General features: G+C 42.5%; 1 protein-coding gene across 5 annotated transcripts in view; it reads right to left on the reverse strand.

Moving 5' to 3' along the window:
- The window catches only part of STAT3 (signal transducer and activator of transcription 3), a 72145-nt gene that overhangs the window by 23253 nt on the left and 31563 nt on the right, over nucleotides 1-17329 (reverse strand). For 4 of the 5 annotated variants that reach the window (XM_035027137.1, XM_035027133.1, XM_035027136.1 and 1 more), the window contains exons 1-3: nucleotides 8702-9518; nucleotides 7258-7402; nucleotides 6392-6490 (exon numbers count right to left, since the gene is read on the reverse strand). In XM_035027137.1, the coding sequence (XP_034883028.1) occupies nucleotides 6392-6490; nucleotides 7258-7402; nucleotides 8702-8937 (480 nt within the window). In that variant the 5' untranslated portion in view covers nucleotides 8938-9518. Of the gene's footprint in view, nucleotides 1-6391; nucleotides 6491-7257; nucleotides 7403-8701; nucleotides 9519-17329 lie in introns of those variants that run through there. The other variant, XM_035027135.1, reaches the window with a different exon arrangement.

The raw sequence follows: 17329 nt of genomic DNA on the forward strand, positions 1-17329 counted from the left end.
CTCTCTCTTTCAAAAAAATAAATAAATCTTTTTATTTTTTAAAGATTTTATTTATTTATTATAAAGAGAGAGAGAACACAAGCAGGGAGGAAGGGCAGAGGGAGAAGGAGAAGCAAGCCCGACTTCCTGCTGAGCAAGGAGCCTGACATCATGACCTGAGCCGAAAGCAACACTTAACCGAATGAGCCACCCGAGTGCCCCTAAATAAATCTTTTAAAAAGAAAAAAGCTGCAGTGATCAAGACAGTGAATATTGGTACAGGACTGAGGTATCAACCAATGGAACAAAACTGAGAGTCCAGGAAAGACATCATAGAACCAGTTTTCCAAACTAGAAATTCTCAGTGTCAAAGACAGACTTCACACTGAGTCACCAAATCCTCCTGGCTCTGTGCTCCATAACTGCACAAATAGATCTCTAGTTCCACCAGCTCAGCTCAAGCCCCAACTATTGATCTCTTTGCCTCTAGTCTCTCTCATTTCCAATCTGTTCCCTACACTGCTACCAGGAGTCTCCGAAATAGACCCAAACGTGCCAGCTCTACGGAGACCCATTCTCTCCCTTTCCAGCGGTCCCCATCCAAGTCCACAGAACACAAACCTCCCTGAGAAGTTTAGGGAAGCCAGCCACCACCCCGATTTTATTCTCTTCACAGGGGGAGTGACTCATCTGATCGGTGAGATTAGGAGAAAGACTCTGCATGCACAGATCTTCGAAGAACCCAGCACTTTAGCTGGTGCCTCTCTCCTCCACCGCTGCCTTCCTGGGGCACACCGAAGGCAGGAGTGAGGGCCTGGTTTCTAAAAGCACTTCTAGAGGCCGCTCGCTCTGTGTTCAGTGGGCATTCGTCTCTGGTCTCTGAAGCTCCATATGGATGGCTGGGGACGAGTTGCTCTGCAAACCCAATCTCTCTACCCCCAGACCTAACACAGGGGCAGGCATCAGAAATCCCCAATGGTTCTCTGCCCAAACCATGTTTTCCAGTCTTGTTTTACCAACAATACAGCTGACAGTTTACTGTTTTCGACTGCCATGTCTATTTCTAAATTGGTATTGCACTTAAAGCGGAACAGACCTGGTTCACTGCCACCCACAGAAGCCCGCCTCTAGTACCTTTGTAAAAACCTACTGGCTCCCACTGCTCCCAGGGATATACATCTCAACCCAGCACCGACCGATGCTTCACGCAATCTGATGACAAGTGAAGCCTTCCTCTCTGTGTTCCAGTCACCCCCAAACTACCCACTCTTCCCCACATATAGCGTGCTCCCCACACACCGTCCACTCAGCCTGGCAAGTGCTTCTGCACGAGCACAGCCCAACTCCTTCACCTTCAAACTCAGTGCAACCGTTAGCTCTCCTGTAAAACCTTATTCAACTTCTGTAGGCAAAATTATTCACATCTTCCTCTGTGTTTCTCTCACTTTGAGTGTATACCTATCATCCCAACTAGACTGACAGCCCTGCTTGGCAGGACTCACATCTACTTGTCTTCCTAGCTCCTGGTGCTCGACCCATAAAAGACACTTAATATGCCAGAAGGGGCGCCTGGGTGGCTTAGTCGTTAAGCGTCTGCCTTCCGTTCAGGTCATGATCCCAGGGTCCTGGGATCGAACCCTGCATCGGGCTCCCTGCTCTGCGGGAAGCCTGCTTCTCCCTCTCCCTCTCCCCCTGCTTGTGTTCCCTCTCTTGCTGTGTCTCTCTCTGTCAAATAAATAAAATCTTAAAAAAAAAAAAAAAGAATATGCCAGATGATGTAAAAAGAGAAAATAACAGAAAGGCCTGGGATGAGGCCTCAAGGATCCAATTTCTAGCTCTAGATCAAGGGCTGCAAACTTTCCCTATAAAGGCCAGGTGGTAAATATTTTTGGCTTTGTGGGTCATCCAGTCTCTGTTGTAAATACTCAGCTCTGTCACTGCAGCATGCAAGCAACCACAGACAACATGTACATAAAAGGGTGGGGCTGTGTTCCCCAAAACTTCATTTACAAAAAGGCATGGCAAGCTGGACTGGGGCCACTGGGACTGTTTGCCAACCCCAGATCTATAAGATTGGGAATATCCGTAGGGCACTTACTGCTCCTTTGTCTCTTGTTATAAATTTGGGAGCCTCTACCCCAATTGGCTTAAATCGAATATTTTTATCTTATGGGACAGGATGAACACATTATGGTTCTCCAGGACAGAAAACTCCAGTGATGCAGGGGGGAGTGCCTCTCTGCTAACCTCCCCGTCTCCAGTGCCTCAAACAGTGAGTGTTCTCAGATCCCCCCTGCCCATATCTGAGCACATCAGTGCTCTGCTGAAAGTTCCTCAGTGGGTTCTCATTTCTTACAGTCGTGGTGACGGGGATGATGATGTGACAGTGATCGTGACAGCAGGAGCAGAGAGCAGTTAATGTTTACTTGGAAGGTACGTGGCAGGCACTGAAGTAGGTACTGTCATCATTCCCATGGGAGGCACATTCCCACAGCCTGAGGTTACACAGCAAGGGGCACAGCTATGAGGCTCAAACCCAGGCAGTCCGGTCCCCAGACACTTGTGGTAAACGGCTCTTCCAAAGCCCAGCTGCTGGGCATGACTAACTAAAGAGGTGTTCACAAATAGGGCCCTGGACCTTTCCTTATCCAACCAGATGAGTAAGTTTTCCACAACTCCTCCCAACAATATATGTGTTAATGGTTCCCTGTCTGAACACGATCTTTTCTCTGCCTGGCGTGCTCTCTCATCAGCCTGGTGTACTTGTCGTCAGCCTTAAGTCTTGGCTCGAACACAATCTCTCTCTCTGTGATACTTTCCCGACTCCCTCAGTTAGACTTAGATGTCCTTTCTTTTATGTTCCTGCTACATCTTTGTCTTGTAAGGGAAAAAACTGTACACTGCTGTTCATAGCAGCATTATTCACAATAGCCAAAAGGTGGATGCCACCCAAGTGTCCCTCAACAGATGAATGCGTAAACAAAATGTGGTCTATGTACCACAATAATGTACGACATTATTCAGCTTTTGAAAGGCAGGAAATTCTGACACGTGTTACAACAAGGATGAACTGTAAAGAATTATGGTATGCGAAGTGAGCCAGGCACAAAAATACAGTGTATGAGTTCCTTCTATGAGTTCCCAAATTCACAGAGACAGAAAGGAGAGTGGTGGTTGCCGGGGGCTGCGGTGAGAAAGGAACGAAGAATTGCTGTTTAATGGGTCTAGATTTTAGTTTTGTAAGATGAAAAGAGTTCTGGAGATGGTTGCACAACAACATTAACTGAACTCAACACTACTGAACTGTACACTTAAAAGTGGTACAGATGAGGACACCTGGGTGGCTCAGTCGTTAAGCGCCCACATCGTTAAGCATCTGCCTGCACTGGGCTCCCCGCTCAGTGGGAAGCCTGATTCTCCTCCCCCCCCCCCGCCGCTCCCTCCCCTCCACTCGCGCTCTCTCTCTCACTCTCGCGCTCTCTCTCTCTCAAATAAATAAATAAAATCTTTAAAAAAAAAAGTTTCAGATGGTAAATTTTATGTTGCGTGTACTTTAGCATGATTTTTTTTTTTTTAAGTGGGGTGGGGGAAGAAAAAAAAGTCTCTGATTATAGTAAAGAAAATAAAATCCCCTTAGAGAAAGTTAAAAAAAAGTCTCCTATAGGGCGCCTGGGTGGCTCAGTCGGTTAAGCGGCTGCCTTCGGCTCAGGTCATGATCCTGGAGTCCCGGGATTGAGTCCCACATCGGGCTCCCTGCTCAGCGGGGAGTCTGCTTCTCCCTCTGACTCTCCTCCCTCTCATGCTCTCTGTCTCTCATTCTCTCTCTCGCAAATAAATAAAATCTTAAAAAAAAAAAAAAAGTCTCCTATAACTAACCACTGTGATGAGTTGGTATATAACCTTCCAGACATTTTATCACGTATACCAATAATATATGCATATTGAATACAAGTGTTTTTACTATTATGAATCAGATCTTTTCTTCCCTGACATTTTCTAACAGGTTATTGTTGCTATTATAGAAAAGAACTACATAAGATTCTTAAAATATTTATCTTGAATGCAATCATCTTTCTGAACTCTTGTTAGTGCCAACAGTTTTTTTTTAAATTATTTCTCTTGGATCTTATAGGAAGACCTATCTATCTATAAATAATGACAATTTTGTCTCTAGCTTTCCAACATTTACACCCCCTTTTTCTGTCTTATTGTATTGGCTGGATCCTTCATAAAAATATCAATGGGGGCGCCTGGGTGACTCAGTCGGTTAAGCATCTGCCTTCGGCTCAGGTAATGATCTCAGGGTCCTGGGTTCGAGCCCCATATCAGGCTCCCTGCTCAGTAGGGAGTCTGCTTCGCCTGCCGCTCCCCCTGCTTGTGCTGTCAAATAAATAAGTAAAATCTTAAAAAAAAAAAAAAATCAATGGCAGGAGGCATCCTCAATCTTGTAACTTTTTTTTTTTTAAGATTTATTTATTTGAGAGAGAGACACACACACAGACAGAAAGAGGGAGTGGACAGAGGGAGAGAATCTTCAAGCAGATTCCCTGTGGAGCAGGGAGCCTAACACTGGGCTCGATCTCTTGACCCATGAGATCATGATCCGAGTAGAGACCAACAGTCGGATGCTTAGCTGACTGAGCCACCCAGGCGACCCTTATAACAATTTTTAATGAGAATATTTTAGTATTTAGTGTTTTACCATTGTGTATACTGTTCCATTTGGTTTCTGGCAAATATTCTTTATTGTATTAAGAAGGCTCTGACAAATATTCTTTACTGTGTTAAGAAATTCTTATTTTTATCTAGAATGGACACTAAATTTTGTTGTCTAACAGAAATACAGTTTTTCTTATTTAACTTAATGAGTTACATTGATAGAATTCCTAATGTTGAGCCATCCTTGCATCCCAATAATATAAGCCATGCTTGGTACACTAAGCAGGATACCAAAATCCTAACCATTTTCTTTACTTACACTGTCTTTTTAAGGTTTTGATATTAGGATTATTCCAGCCTTATAAAATAAGCTGGAAACGTCTCCTTTATTTCTATGCTTTGGAAGAGTTTAAATGATAATAGAACAATCTATTCCATGGAAGTTTGTTAAAACTTTTAAACCATCAGGCCTATTGGCTTTTTTGATGGATAGGGAGTGTACACTTTTTTGTAAGTCTTTTTCAATACATTTTCATGGTCTTTGATCTATTTAAGTTTTCTTCTTTTTTTAGTATATTTTAATTTTGTTATTTTATTGCATTATGAAGTTGTTTGATTTTTCCGTTTCTCCCTGACTACAACCTCCTCTAAAGCAGGGGGTCATAACTAGCATAACACAGTAGGATATGTACACACATACACACATAATAGATCAGATGTTACAGATATATTAGATGTTCTAGATAGATATGTTTATCATGTATCAATCAATACAAGTGATATGTCTTTCATATATCAACATAAGTGATGAGACCAGTAGCATGGAACTCTTCCTCAATGGGCCAATTAGTGTCACGTTATCTCCCTTCCCTAAGCTAACTGTAAGCTCTAGTGAGTGTATTCTCAAACTTAACCCCAAAAGAGAAATGCATATGAACCTGAATGATTCAACCCCAAAGCATCTCCAAGGTGGCACCCAAGAAGAGTACATTATCATATCCCACTGGTGCAAATGTGAACTGTTACAGCCTTTGGGGAAAGGAATCTAGATCTATAAAATTAAAATATATAAACCCTTTGACCTAGCAATTCCATGCCTCGAAATCTATCATAGAGAAATCAAAGCACAAATATATAAAGTTGTAAAGGGAGACATTGCAGTAGTGTTTATAAGGGGGAAAAAAAAACAACCCAGAATGAAGCAAATGTCTATCAAAGAAAGAATAATTGAATACATTACAGCAAATCCACACCACGGAATATTATGCAGCAAATAAAGAAAATGACTTAGCTTTATACTACTTGACTTAGAAGGATTTACATGATATAATATTAAATGAAAAAAGCAAGATGCAGAGAAGTACACCCATTTAAATATGGTGTGTGTGTGTGTATTTTCTGTAGTTTATATGAGCCTGGAAAAAGGTATGGAAGGATATACACCAGACTTTTCATGTTGGTTTCCTGGGAAGAGATAATAAAGAGAGGGAGTGACATTTCAGATTTTTGTAAAACTTTCTTCTCTGTACTATTGTATCAAATTTTAATTTTTTTTAAAGGAGAGTGCATTATGTACTCAAGAAAAACAAAACAAAACAGTTCTTTTCATTGTTTAAAAGAAAAAAACCCCAAACATCCACTTCTACCACAGAGGTCGGTGCACACCCTAATGACCATGTAAGAGCAAGTACCTCTCTGGACACAAGAAGGAAAGTGCGTCTTCAGTGGTGCTTTATTTCTTCCCATGTCTCACCTGGGCTGCAGTGGCTGCAGTTTGGAGCAGGCGGGTCTCTTCCCACAGGCACCGGGCCACGATTCGGGCAATCTCCATTGGCTTCTCCAGATATCTGCTCTGTAAGTTGGAGAGAGAGAATGAAAAGTAGCAGTAGACTAAGGAGACGTGGACCCAGAGTATTACATCTACTACATGAAACAATAAAACGAGGGCCTCAGAGCCTGGCTACCACCAGTGGGAGATGGAGGGGAGAACAGAAAAAAGACAGTCACATGAGCTGTACTTCTGTGACAGAAGGCAACGTTAGTCTGAGTCTTTGGACAGTATGTTATCCTTACATGGAGGTGACAGACCTTGTCCCAGAGTATCCAATTACGGTCAAACATTTAACATTCAAAAATAAGTCATCTGGGGCATCTGGGTGGCTCAGTCAGTTGGGCATCTGACTCTTGATTTCTGCTCAGGTCATGATCTCAGGGTCGTGAGATCGAGTCCCAAGTCGGGCTCCGTGCTGGGTGTGGAGCCTGCTTAAGATTCTTTCTCTCTCCTTCTGCCCCTTCCACCCCCCTTCCTTTCTAAAAAAATAAAAATAAAAATAGCAAAATAAGTCATCTTCCTATGAAACCACTAGTTCTGATCATGTTATTAACATGCTAACGTAGTATGATTAATGTAACAATTATGTGATTACTCCAGTGGACAAAAGAAGTGGATTTCAGATAATGATGCTCAAGGATGGGTATACAGAGGTTTGAGGAAGGGCTAATAATTTCTCCTTTGATTTAAAGTACAAGATAGGATCTCATTACCTAGGCAAATGAGAAAAGAAATACTTCCTGGACAGAAAGCTAACACCCTACTCTGCAGGGGCAGTCTCTTCCCACCTGTAGGAACTGCTTGATTCTCCGCAGATTGTGCTGATAGAGAACATTTGACTCCTGTAGGAAACGGCTGTACTGCTGGTCAATCTCACCCAAGAGATTATGAAACACCAAAGTTGCATGTGATTCTTTGCTGGCCGCATATGCCCTAGGAAAAGGAAGAAGGATACAGAACGATTCTGAAACCTACATACATCCGCATATGCGCACACACACGAGTAGAAATCACCATCAAGGAGGGAAGAAAACAAGACAAACCTGATGCTTTAACCCACCCATCACTTTAGATTCACCTTCCTCAGCAATAAGAAATATCACGAATTCAATGATTATTAACAATTATTCCAGATACTATTAGCCACTGCCACAGTCTATACTTATAAAATATTCATGTGAAGCGGACAGACATGCTGTTTTGCTTTTAAAGTCTCAGTCAGTTCTGCAGTCAGATTATTAGTAGCAAATAAGCAAACCCAGGCTGGGATGGCCCATCTCCATCATCTCTGACTCACCTCCCTGGCCCCTTACCAACTTCTAGAAAAACTAGGTCATAGGCCTGCATTAAATGAAAATTAATAGGTGATCTGAACACATTAAAATGAAGGGGAAAAAGGGGCACTCTTGGTTTCGACTCTTGGTTTCGACTCAGGTCATGATCCCAGGGTTGTGAGATGGAGCCCATGTCAGTTCCAAACTGGGCGTGGAGCCTGCTTAAGATTCTCTCTCTCCCTCTCCCTCTGCCCGTTCCCTGCTCGCTCTCTCTAAGAAAGAAGGGGAAAAAGTGAAGGAAATGGTCCTTGGAATTCTGGGCCATTATCTCCTCTACGAACGAGTCTATTTCTCTTACTCTGCGTCTCCTTCCTTTAATTAAAGGGAAATCAGAATTATGGACCCAAATCTCTACCCATGAGAGAACTCTCATTAAGATAAAAAATATTTGTAGCACATCCCTGGAGTGTGAGAACACACAGAGGATCTCGCCAAGGAAATGAGATCCAAATCAGCCTTCAAAACATCTACCACCGGGGTGCTTGGGTGGCTCAGTCGTTAAGTGTCTGCCTTCGGCTCAGGTCATGATCCCGGGGTCCTGGGATCAATCCCCACATTGGGCTCCCTGCTTGGCGGGAAGCCTGCTTCTCCCTCTCCCATTCCCCCTGCTTGTGTTCCTGCTCTTGCTATTTCTGTCTCTGTCAAAACAAAAACAAATATCTACCGCCAAGCAGGCTGCTGTTCCAGGTGCCAAAAGACAGCTGCCCACACACACTTCTAATGTAGAAAGCGTTTTCATGAGACTGAGAGTACCTCTTTATCTCCTGATCTCTTTCACCCCATCACCTATACCCATAAGTTTTTTGATGAAATAGCATAGAGTTAAGCTAGAACAGGTTATGTCTCTTGACTTAAACCAAAACCTGACACTTTGGGGAGTTTCTCAGGAAGGACTCACCAGTCTTGACTCTCAATCCAAGGGGCCAGAAACTGCCGCAGCTCCATCGGGAAGCTGTCACTATACAGCTGATGAAGCTGCTCCAGGTACCGCGTGTCGAGCTGCTGTAGCTGATTCCATTGGGCCATCCTGTGGCAATCGGGGTCCCAACTGCAAACCAAAGAGTCCATATGGTCACTGTGAGCCTTAGTAGGAGGAAACAACCTACAAACACCCCATCTACCCAACACAGGCATCAGGTCTGTGATTAGGGATAAAAGATGCTTTGGACAGGATCCTGCGTGTTTCTCCCAGTTGACAACAATACAGACACATTCACAGTCTCTGCCTCTGGAAGCACATCCCAGCTTCTCCTACACTGGGATGCCAATGTGGGCGTGGCATCTGCCAAGTTCCAGGATCCATTATCTACCAGATGTATGTGAAGTTGAAAAATAACTTCCAGAGTTCCACTTCCTCATCTATAAAACAGAGATCATACCCACCCTCGTGGCTGTTGAGGTATTTCTAAAGAACTCAGCACAGTACATGGCATACAACAGATGCTCAACAAATGTCAGCTCCTTTCTTTCCACCCTACCCCCCTTCTAAGAGGGTGAACTGGAAGGTATAGATAACAAACCTAAAGTAAGACCAAAAGGTGGGATGTGACTGTTTAGGGAAGACAGAGCTAATTCTAAGAATACAGGTTTAAAAGTATAAGCAAGGACCTGCCTGGGATTCTCCCGCTCAATGAAAAGCAATTTTGTTTTTAAAAGTTCTCAGTTGGGGGCACCTGGGTGGCTCAGTCATTAAGCGTCTGCCTTCGGCTCAGGTCATGATCCCAGGGTCCTGGGATCGAGTCCCACATCGGGCTCCCTCCTCGGCGGGAAGCCTGCTCTCCCTCTCCCACTCCCACTGCTTGTGTTCCTGCTCTCGCTATCTCTGTCTCTGTTAAATAAATAAATAAAATCTTTAAATTAAATAAATAAAAGTTCTCAGTTGGGGGGGTGCCTGGGTGGCTCAGTCATTAAGCGTCTGCCTTCGGCTCAGGTCATGGTCCCAGGCTCTTGGGATTGAGCCCCACATTGGGCTCCCTGCTCAGCGGGAAGCCTGCTTCTCCCTCTCCCACTCCCCCTGCTTGTGTTCCCTCTCTCACTGTCTCTCTCTGTCAAATAAATAAATAGATAAATCTATCTTTAAAAGTTCTCAGTTGGGGGGCGCCTGGGTGGCTCAGTTGGTTAAGCGACTGCCTTCGGCTCAGGTCATGATCCTGGAGTCCCGGGATCGAGTCCCGCATCGGGCTCCCTGCTCGGCAGGGAGTCTGCTTCTCCCTCTGACCCTCCCCCCTCTCATGTGCTCTCTCTCTCTCATTCTCTCTGTCTCAAATAAATAAATAAAATCTTTAAAAAAAAAAAAGTTCTCAGTTGGGGATGAGAAAGAAGAGAAGCTAAATACCAGTCATACGAGTTGTCCTGAAGCTCACAAATACCCCAGAGAAATGCTGGTTTCTCTGATCATCTTTCCTCTTCTTTCTGAATAGCTTGGTCACAGAAATACCAATACAGACCAAGCAATCGGAAGAAGTTGTCAAAATAACTAAGAGTAATAGCCAAAGACTAATATATGTACAGATCAAAGTATCCAGAGATGATTCTCTGGGATTGTGAGAACACTGAATGAAAGACTGAATGCACACAAACACGTACACTTACCTAAAGTTCTTGATCTATTTCTCAGAGAAGGTGTGAAGAAGCACCCTCATAACTGCTCCTTTCATAAAAAGTATGGAGCAAACTGGTGACAAAACCAGCAGGTCTTCTGTTCTCAAAGCGGCAAGTGTAATGGTAGCTAAGTGGTTCAGGATCAAGTTTTCGTACAGAACCCTGTGCTGTAGTTCTCCCTCATCTTCCGCGGGGACACACACGGAAGACCCCGCCTGTCACTGCAAAGGTGCCATCACCTGGCCGAGCTCTCACGCACACGTTCAGGAAGGCACAGGCAGTACCTTCCCAGTGGTCTTTTACACCGAATAATGAACAACCTAAGGCAGCAACTATCCAACAGAGATGTAATGCAAGCCACGTACAGAATCTTAAATTTTCAAGTAGCCATATTAAAAAACTAAAAGGAGGGGCGCCTGGGTGGCTCAGTCGTTAAGCGTCTGCCTTCGGCTCAGGTCGTGATCCCAGGGTCCTGGGATCGAGCCCCGCATCGGGCTCCCTGCTCGGCGGGAAGCCTGCTTCTCCCTTTCACACTCCCCTTGCTTGTGTTCCCTCTCTCGCTGCCTCTCTCTCTGTCAAATAAATAAATAAAATCTTAAAAAAAAAAAAAAAAAAAACTAAAAGGAAACAAGCAAATTAATTTTAATGATATATTTTACCTAACCTAATATATCTAAAAATGGGGCACCTGGCTGGCTCAGTCAGTAGAGCATGCAATTCTTGATCTCGGGTTCACGAGTTCAAGCCCCACATGGGGCATGGAGCTTACTTTAAAAAATAATAATAAAATAAAGCTTAAAATACTTAAATATAATGTTATTTCCTCAACATGTAATTGCACAAAAATTAATGAGATACTTTACATTCTTCTTTTGGTACTAAGTTCTCTAAATCCAGTGTGCACTTTTACACTTACAACACGGATCTGAGGTATTTCCCTCCTCATGGGCTTAAATTGCACTGGTGAAAAAGTTCAGTAAAGTTGGGTGCCTGGGTGGCTCAGCTGGTTAAGCATCTGCCTTCGGCTCAGGTCATGATGTGGGGGTCCTGGGATCGAGCCCTACATCGGGCTCCCTGCTCTGAGGGGAGTCTGCTTCTCCCTCTGCCCCTCTCCCTACTCGTGCACTCTCTCTCTCTCTCAAATAAATAAATAAAATCTTTTTTAAAAGTCCAATAAAGCAAAGAAATGAGAATGTCAGAATGAGGTATTTGCCCCCCTCAGACCAATATGTTTCCATAAATAAACTAAACCTTCCAACATTAGAGGTGGTGCTTGGGATTTTTTTTTTAAAACGTCTTCCTTCCTCTTAGGCACCTCCCAAACATTTTCAGCTACCACACCTTTGCTGTTGCCCCTGTCCTCACTACCCCCAAGACCAACCTGCCCCAGGACAGATGCTGCTTGGGCAGTGAGTGGTACATGTATACTAAACACTGGCTGGAATGAAAGTGGCAGCTGAGGCATTATAACCATGGTGTGTATTACTTCAATAAGAAATCAAAGGCTGGGACGCCTGGGTGGCTCAGTTGGTTGAGAGTCTGCCTTCAGCTTGGGTCATGATCCCAGGATCCTGGGATTGAGTACTACATTGGGCTCCTTGCTCAGCCGGGAGCCTGCTTCTCCCTCTCCCTCTGCCTGCCGCCCCCCACCCCCGTTTGTGCTCTCCTCTCTCTCTCTGACAAATAAATAAATAAAATCTTAAAAAAAAAATCAAAGGCCGGGATGCCTGGGTGGCTCAGTCGTTAAGCGTCTGCCTTCGGCTCAGGTCGTGAATCCAGGGTCCTGGGATCGAGCCCCGCATCAGGCTCTCTGCTCAGCAGGAAGCCTGCTCCTCCCTCTCCCACTCCCCCTGCTTGTGTTCCCTCTCTCGCTGTGTCTCTCTCTGTCAAATAAATAAATAAAATCTTTAAAAAAAAAAAAATCAAAGGCCACTAGAACTCTCTTACAGTATGCACATTAAGGCCAAGTTAAAATCCGCCTCAAGGCTAGAAGTATGAAGATCCACCTTACGTTTCTCAGGATGTGATCTACATAGAAATCTATGTAACATGTCAACGTATTTAGATGCTACTGCATACAAATGTGCCCAAACTTTAGACCTACATAATTCAACATGGTAATCACTAGCCATATGTGAATACTGAGCACTTGAAATATGGCTGGTTCAAACTGAGACATGCTGTAAGTGTAAAGTATACACTGGATTTTGAAGACTTAGCACACACAAAAAAAGAATGTAAAATATCTCATTAACATTGAAACGATAGTATCTTAGATATATTGAGTTAAATAAAATATATTATTCAAATTAATTTCACTCAATTCTTTTTACTTCTAATGTGGCTACTAGAAAATTTAACATTACGTATGTGACTTGCTTTCTGTTTTTATTGGACACTGCCTCTCTTATGTAACCAAAAGCTATGATTCTCCTAATAAAGGATTTAAAGAAAGAGATACCTACTTTTTTTTTTTTAAGTACACTCTCTACCTGCAACGTGGGGCTCAAACTCACAACCCCAAGATCAAGAGTCACGTGGTCCACCAACAGCCGGCTAGGCACCCCTAGACAACCTACTTTTTATAATAAAGTCCAGTGTTATAAATTAATAAAAAAAAGACTAATGACTTAATTGCTTATCTTGGATACAAATGTAGAACCATCACAATCTATTCCCTGAAGTTCCATGTTAGAACCATAAAGCAACATCCCACTACACCTGTTCAACTAGAGATGAACATCGGGGTCACACACGAATATAAGTATTTTCAAACCAATAAAGAATTGCAAGTTGTTGAAAATTGTCTAATTCATTTCTAGTCCATAACTCAGAGGGGTTTTTTGTTGTTGTCGTTTTGGTTTTAGTGGGGGGCGGGGGGACACAACACAAAGGGGATAGTAAGTAGTATAATTTTGTCATTTCTTTTTTTTTTTTAAGATTTTATTTATTTATTTGACAGAAAGAGACACAGCGAGAGAGGGAACACAAGTGGGGGAGTGGGAGAGGGAGAAGCAGGCTTCCCGCGGAGCAGGGAGCCCGATGCAGGACTCGATCCCAGGACCCTGAGATCATGACCTGAGCCGAAGGCAGCGGCTTAACGACTGAGCCACCCAGGTGCCCCAATTTTGTCATTTCTTAAACCAGAAACCAGTTACTAGTTTTTTCTGTAAAATTAAAGCACAAAAATGACTGGCATTATGCTCTACTTCTTAGTCTAATCACTGTAGGTAACATCGTAATAGCTATCCTATATTTTAAAGAAATCATTGCAAATTAAAGCCAAAAGGCAGGTAGCAGTCTCAAGGAAAAGATGAGCAAAGAGTCAAATAGTGATGATTTTCTTACAGGCTGCTTAGCTATAAACCACATTTAACTAATAGCAGCCACAGCGCAATCAGCCCAAATTCTCTTCATAAGAACTCTGTATCTTTAGGCGATCACTAGCCAAATTGTCTAGGAAAACCATTGCCAACTAGCTTGTGGCCACTGTTTTACTGGAAAAAGTTTACAAGAGCCTACCGTATTTCACAATCTCAATTCTGTTTTTTTCAAATTACAAGTTAATTTAAAGAACTCCACTTAAGTTCTAACTAAAGTATTTCTTATCTCCAAAATAATGCTAAGCCTGTGATTTAATAACCACTTTCACTGAACCGCAGGACACAGAAAATGATTTGCGCAATTTGAATGCCAAGTACGATTCTGGGTGCACAGGAGAGAAATGAGTTCATTCCACAGAGGGGCTGGCTTAGGGCATGACGTTGGGCTTAATTCTCTCCAGAGGTGAGTGCTAACTTTAGGTTAGCAGACGCAGATGGTAGCATATAAAGGGAATGTAAGTGTGATCCTGTTTTCTACAACTTTAGAGAAAAGAAAAATAAAAATGAAACAGCAAGTCACCAAAGACTTTCCGGACTTTTCAAAACAGGAATTTCTCAACCCCTTGGGGATAACTTACCAACAAGTCATAAAGCAAACAGCTTATTGTCTGATGGGGAACTTATTACTGTAAAGATCACTAAAAAGTCTGTCCAAAGTCACGGTTTTCATTTATATACTACATTCTAAGGAAACCAAGAGATGTGTTGAGAAACACAAATCAGGGCCCCTCACAAAAGGGATTCATTACATCATCTCATAAAACTTCGTTTTAAATTAAGATTTGTACTTTACATCCACGCACTAGTGGATTTACAACAGGCACGGTGGAGTGAGGGGCCAAAGTGAGGAAAGAGACGAAACCCTAGCGCATACAACAATCCAGAACAGAAAGTGATCTAAAGATAATTTCTGTTCCACCTTGTCACATGATTCTCCTTTGGGTGTTAGCCATACTTTGTATTAGAAATACCTATATTATAAATAGAACAAAGCCATATTTTATCTATTGCCTCTACTAAGTCCTTCTTTGCTGTCAGGAAAGGCCCAGTGACTAAGGCAACCAAAGTACAAAGTAACAGAAATAGTCTTGCACTAATTTCTATAGTTAGTCCTTTTACGACCAGGCACCCTGAAGATATTTTAAAGATTTATTGGGGGGGGGAGGGGCAGAGGGAGAGAATCATCAAGCAGACTCCTCGCTGAGCTCAGAGCCTGACGTGGACTGATCCCAGGACCCATGAGATCATGACCTGAGCAGAAAGCAAGCGTCAGACACTTAACTGACTGAGCCACCCAGGCACCCCTTTAAGAAAATATTTTTATTGTGTCTCTGTCAAATAAATAAAATCTTTAAAAATATATATATTTTTAGGGGCACCCGGGTGGCTCAGTTGGTTGTGTCTGCCTTTGGCTCAGGTCATGATCCCAGGGTCCTAGGATCAAGCCCTGCATCAGGCTCCCTACTCAGCAGGGAGTCTGCTTCTCCCTCTCCCTATGGTCTTCCTCTCTGCTTGTGCCTTCTCTCTCTCTTCATCTCAAATAAATAAATAAAAATCTTAAAAAAAGAAGAATTTTTTAAAGATCATAAAAGTAATAATGTTCATTATAGAAAATTTGGAAAAATATGAAAAAAAACCCCCGAAAGATAAAATCACCCGTATCTTACCATCCCACTCTCCAGAACCACAAATGACAAGTCCATGTAATTCCTTTTAATCTATCTCAGAGTGTACACATATATTTTATCTCTTTTAAAATGTTAGGGTTGCCTGGCTACCTCAGTCAGTAGAAAGCATGCAACTCTTGATCTTAGGGTTGTGAGTTCAAGACCCATGCTGGGTGTAGAGATTACCTAAAAAAAAAATCTTAAAACATTGGGATCATAGTAATTTTATAGCTTTATATTCTCTTTTAAAGCTTAATATATAGGGGCTCCTGGGTGGCTCAGTCAGTTAAGGGTCTGCCTTCAGCTCAGGTCATGATCCCAGGGTGCTGGGATCAAGTCAAGCATGGAGCTCCTTGGTCAGCAGGGAGTCTGCTTCCCCTCTGCCCTCTGCCCCTCCCCCCGCTCATGCGCACATGCGCTCTCTCTTGCTCTCCAATAAATAAAATTTTTTAAAAAGTTTAATATATAGTAAACACTTTTCTATGAAAAGATATTTTTGTTCAAAGTCCACAAAACAGCTATTTGGTTTCTATTAGTGTTTCAATCTAATCCTGCTAATCTCATCAAGGGCCACAAAATTATTTAGATTTGCAAGCTCCATAAAGTAAATTAGGGAGGGGAAAAAAAAGAGAAAAGTAAAAGGCAATTAATGCTAGAGAAAGACACTCAACCTTCATGAAATTTTCATCGTAGGACGATAAAAGGCATAATGAACAGCAGGGAGCCCATATTTAAATATTATAGTTTTAACTATTTAACCATTGATAATTTTTTTTTAAAGATTTTATTTATTTATTTGAGAGAGAGAGAAAGAGCATGAGTCGGGGTGGGCAGAGGGAGAGGGAGAAGCAGACTCCTCGCTGAGCAGGAAGATAGACGTGGGGCTCGATCCCAGGACCCTGAGATCATGACCCGAGCCGAAAGCAGACACTTAACTGACTAAGCCACCTAGGCGTGCCTAACCACTGATAATTTAACCATTCATAATTACCTTAAACATTAAGACTCTGGAATTTCAAATTAGAAAAAGATAATTCAAAATAAGTATGCCTGGGGGAGCCGTCTGAGTGGCTCAGCTGGTTAAGTGTCTGACTCTTGCTTTCAGCTCAAGTCATGATCTCAGCATTGTGAGATCAAACCCCACGTGGGGCTCCACACTGGGCATGGAACCTGCTTTAAATTCTCTCATTCTCTCTCTTAAAAAAAAAAAAGTATGCTTGTATAGTAAACATACAATTTTATTGCTTACAAATCCAAATAGTACTTTTATAAGGTTTAAGACCAGGTGTTTGCCTTTATAATAGGAAGTTTATATATAAATCTAATTTTGATTTCCTAAGAAGAGAAAATATTAACAGTTGAGCACCCAATCCAACTACAGTTATTGTAATATTCAAATATATTTAATTACAAATAATAGGATTTGCTTTAAAGTCAGAAACCAACTCTTCCTTGTAAAAATGGACATTGAGATTTAAGGGAACGTGAATTATAGTTCCCTACTAATGTGGCAAAATTGAATATATGGATGAAGTACTAAATTACTGGGGAGTAGAGCTCAGAGAAGTGAGGAAAAGGACAGTTTTTAAAAGATTTTATTTATTTTATTTGAGAGAGCGAGCAGGAGCAGGGGGGAGAGGGAGAAGCAGATCCCCCACTGAACAGGGAGCCTGATGTGGGGCTCGATCCCAGGACCCTGAAATCATGACCTGAACCAAAGGCGGACATAACCGACTGAGCCACCCAGGCGCCCCGAGAAAGGACAGTTTTTAATAACACTCTGGAACATTCTCAACCCAAAAGTCTATTATCCCTCACCTCCTCTTATCTCACTTTAACTCTTGGTAGAGTTAAAGAATCTTGTGCCAAGCACCT

The sequence above is a fragment of the Mirounga leonina genome, unplaced genomic scaffold, assembly GCF_011800145.1.
Source record: "Mirounga leonina isolate KUSES-001 unplaced genomic scaffold, KU_Mleo_1.0 Mir_200, whole genome shotgun sequence".
NCBI classification, from domain to species: Eukaryota; Metazoa; Chordata; class Mammalia; order Carnivora; family Phocidae; genus Mirounga; species Mirounga leonina.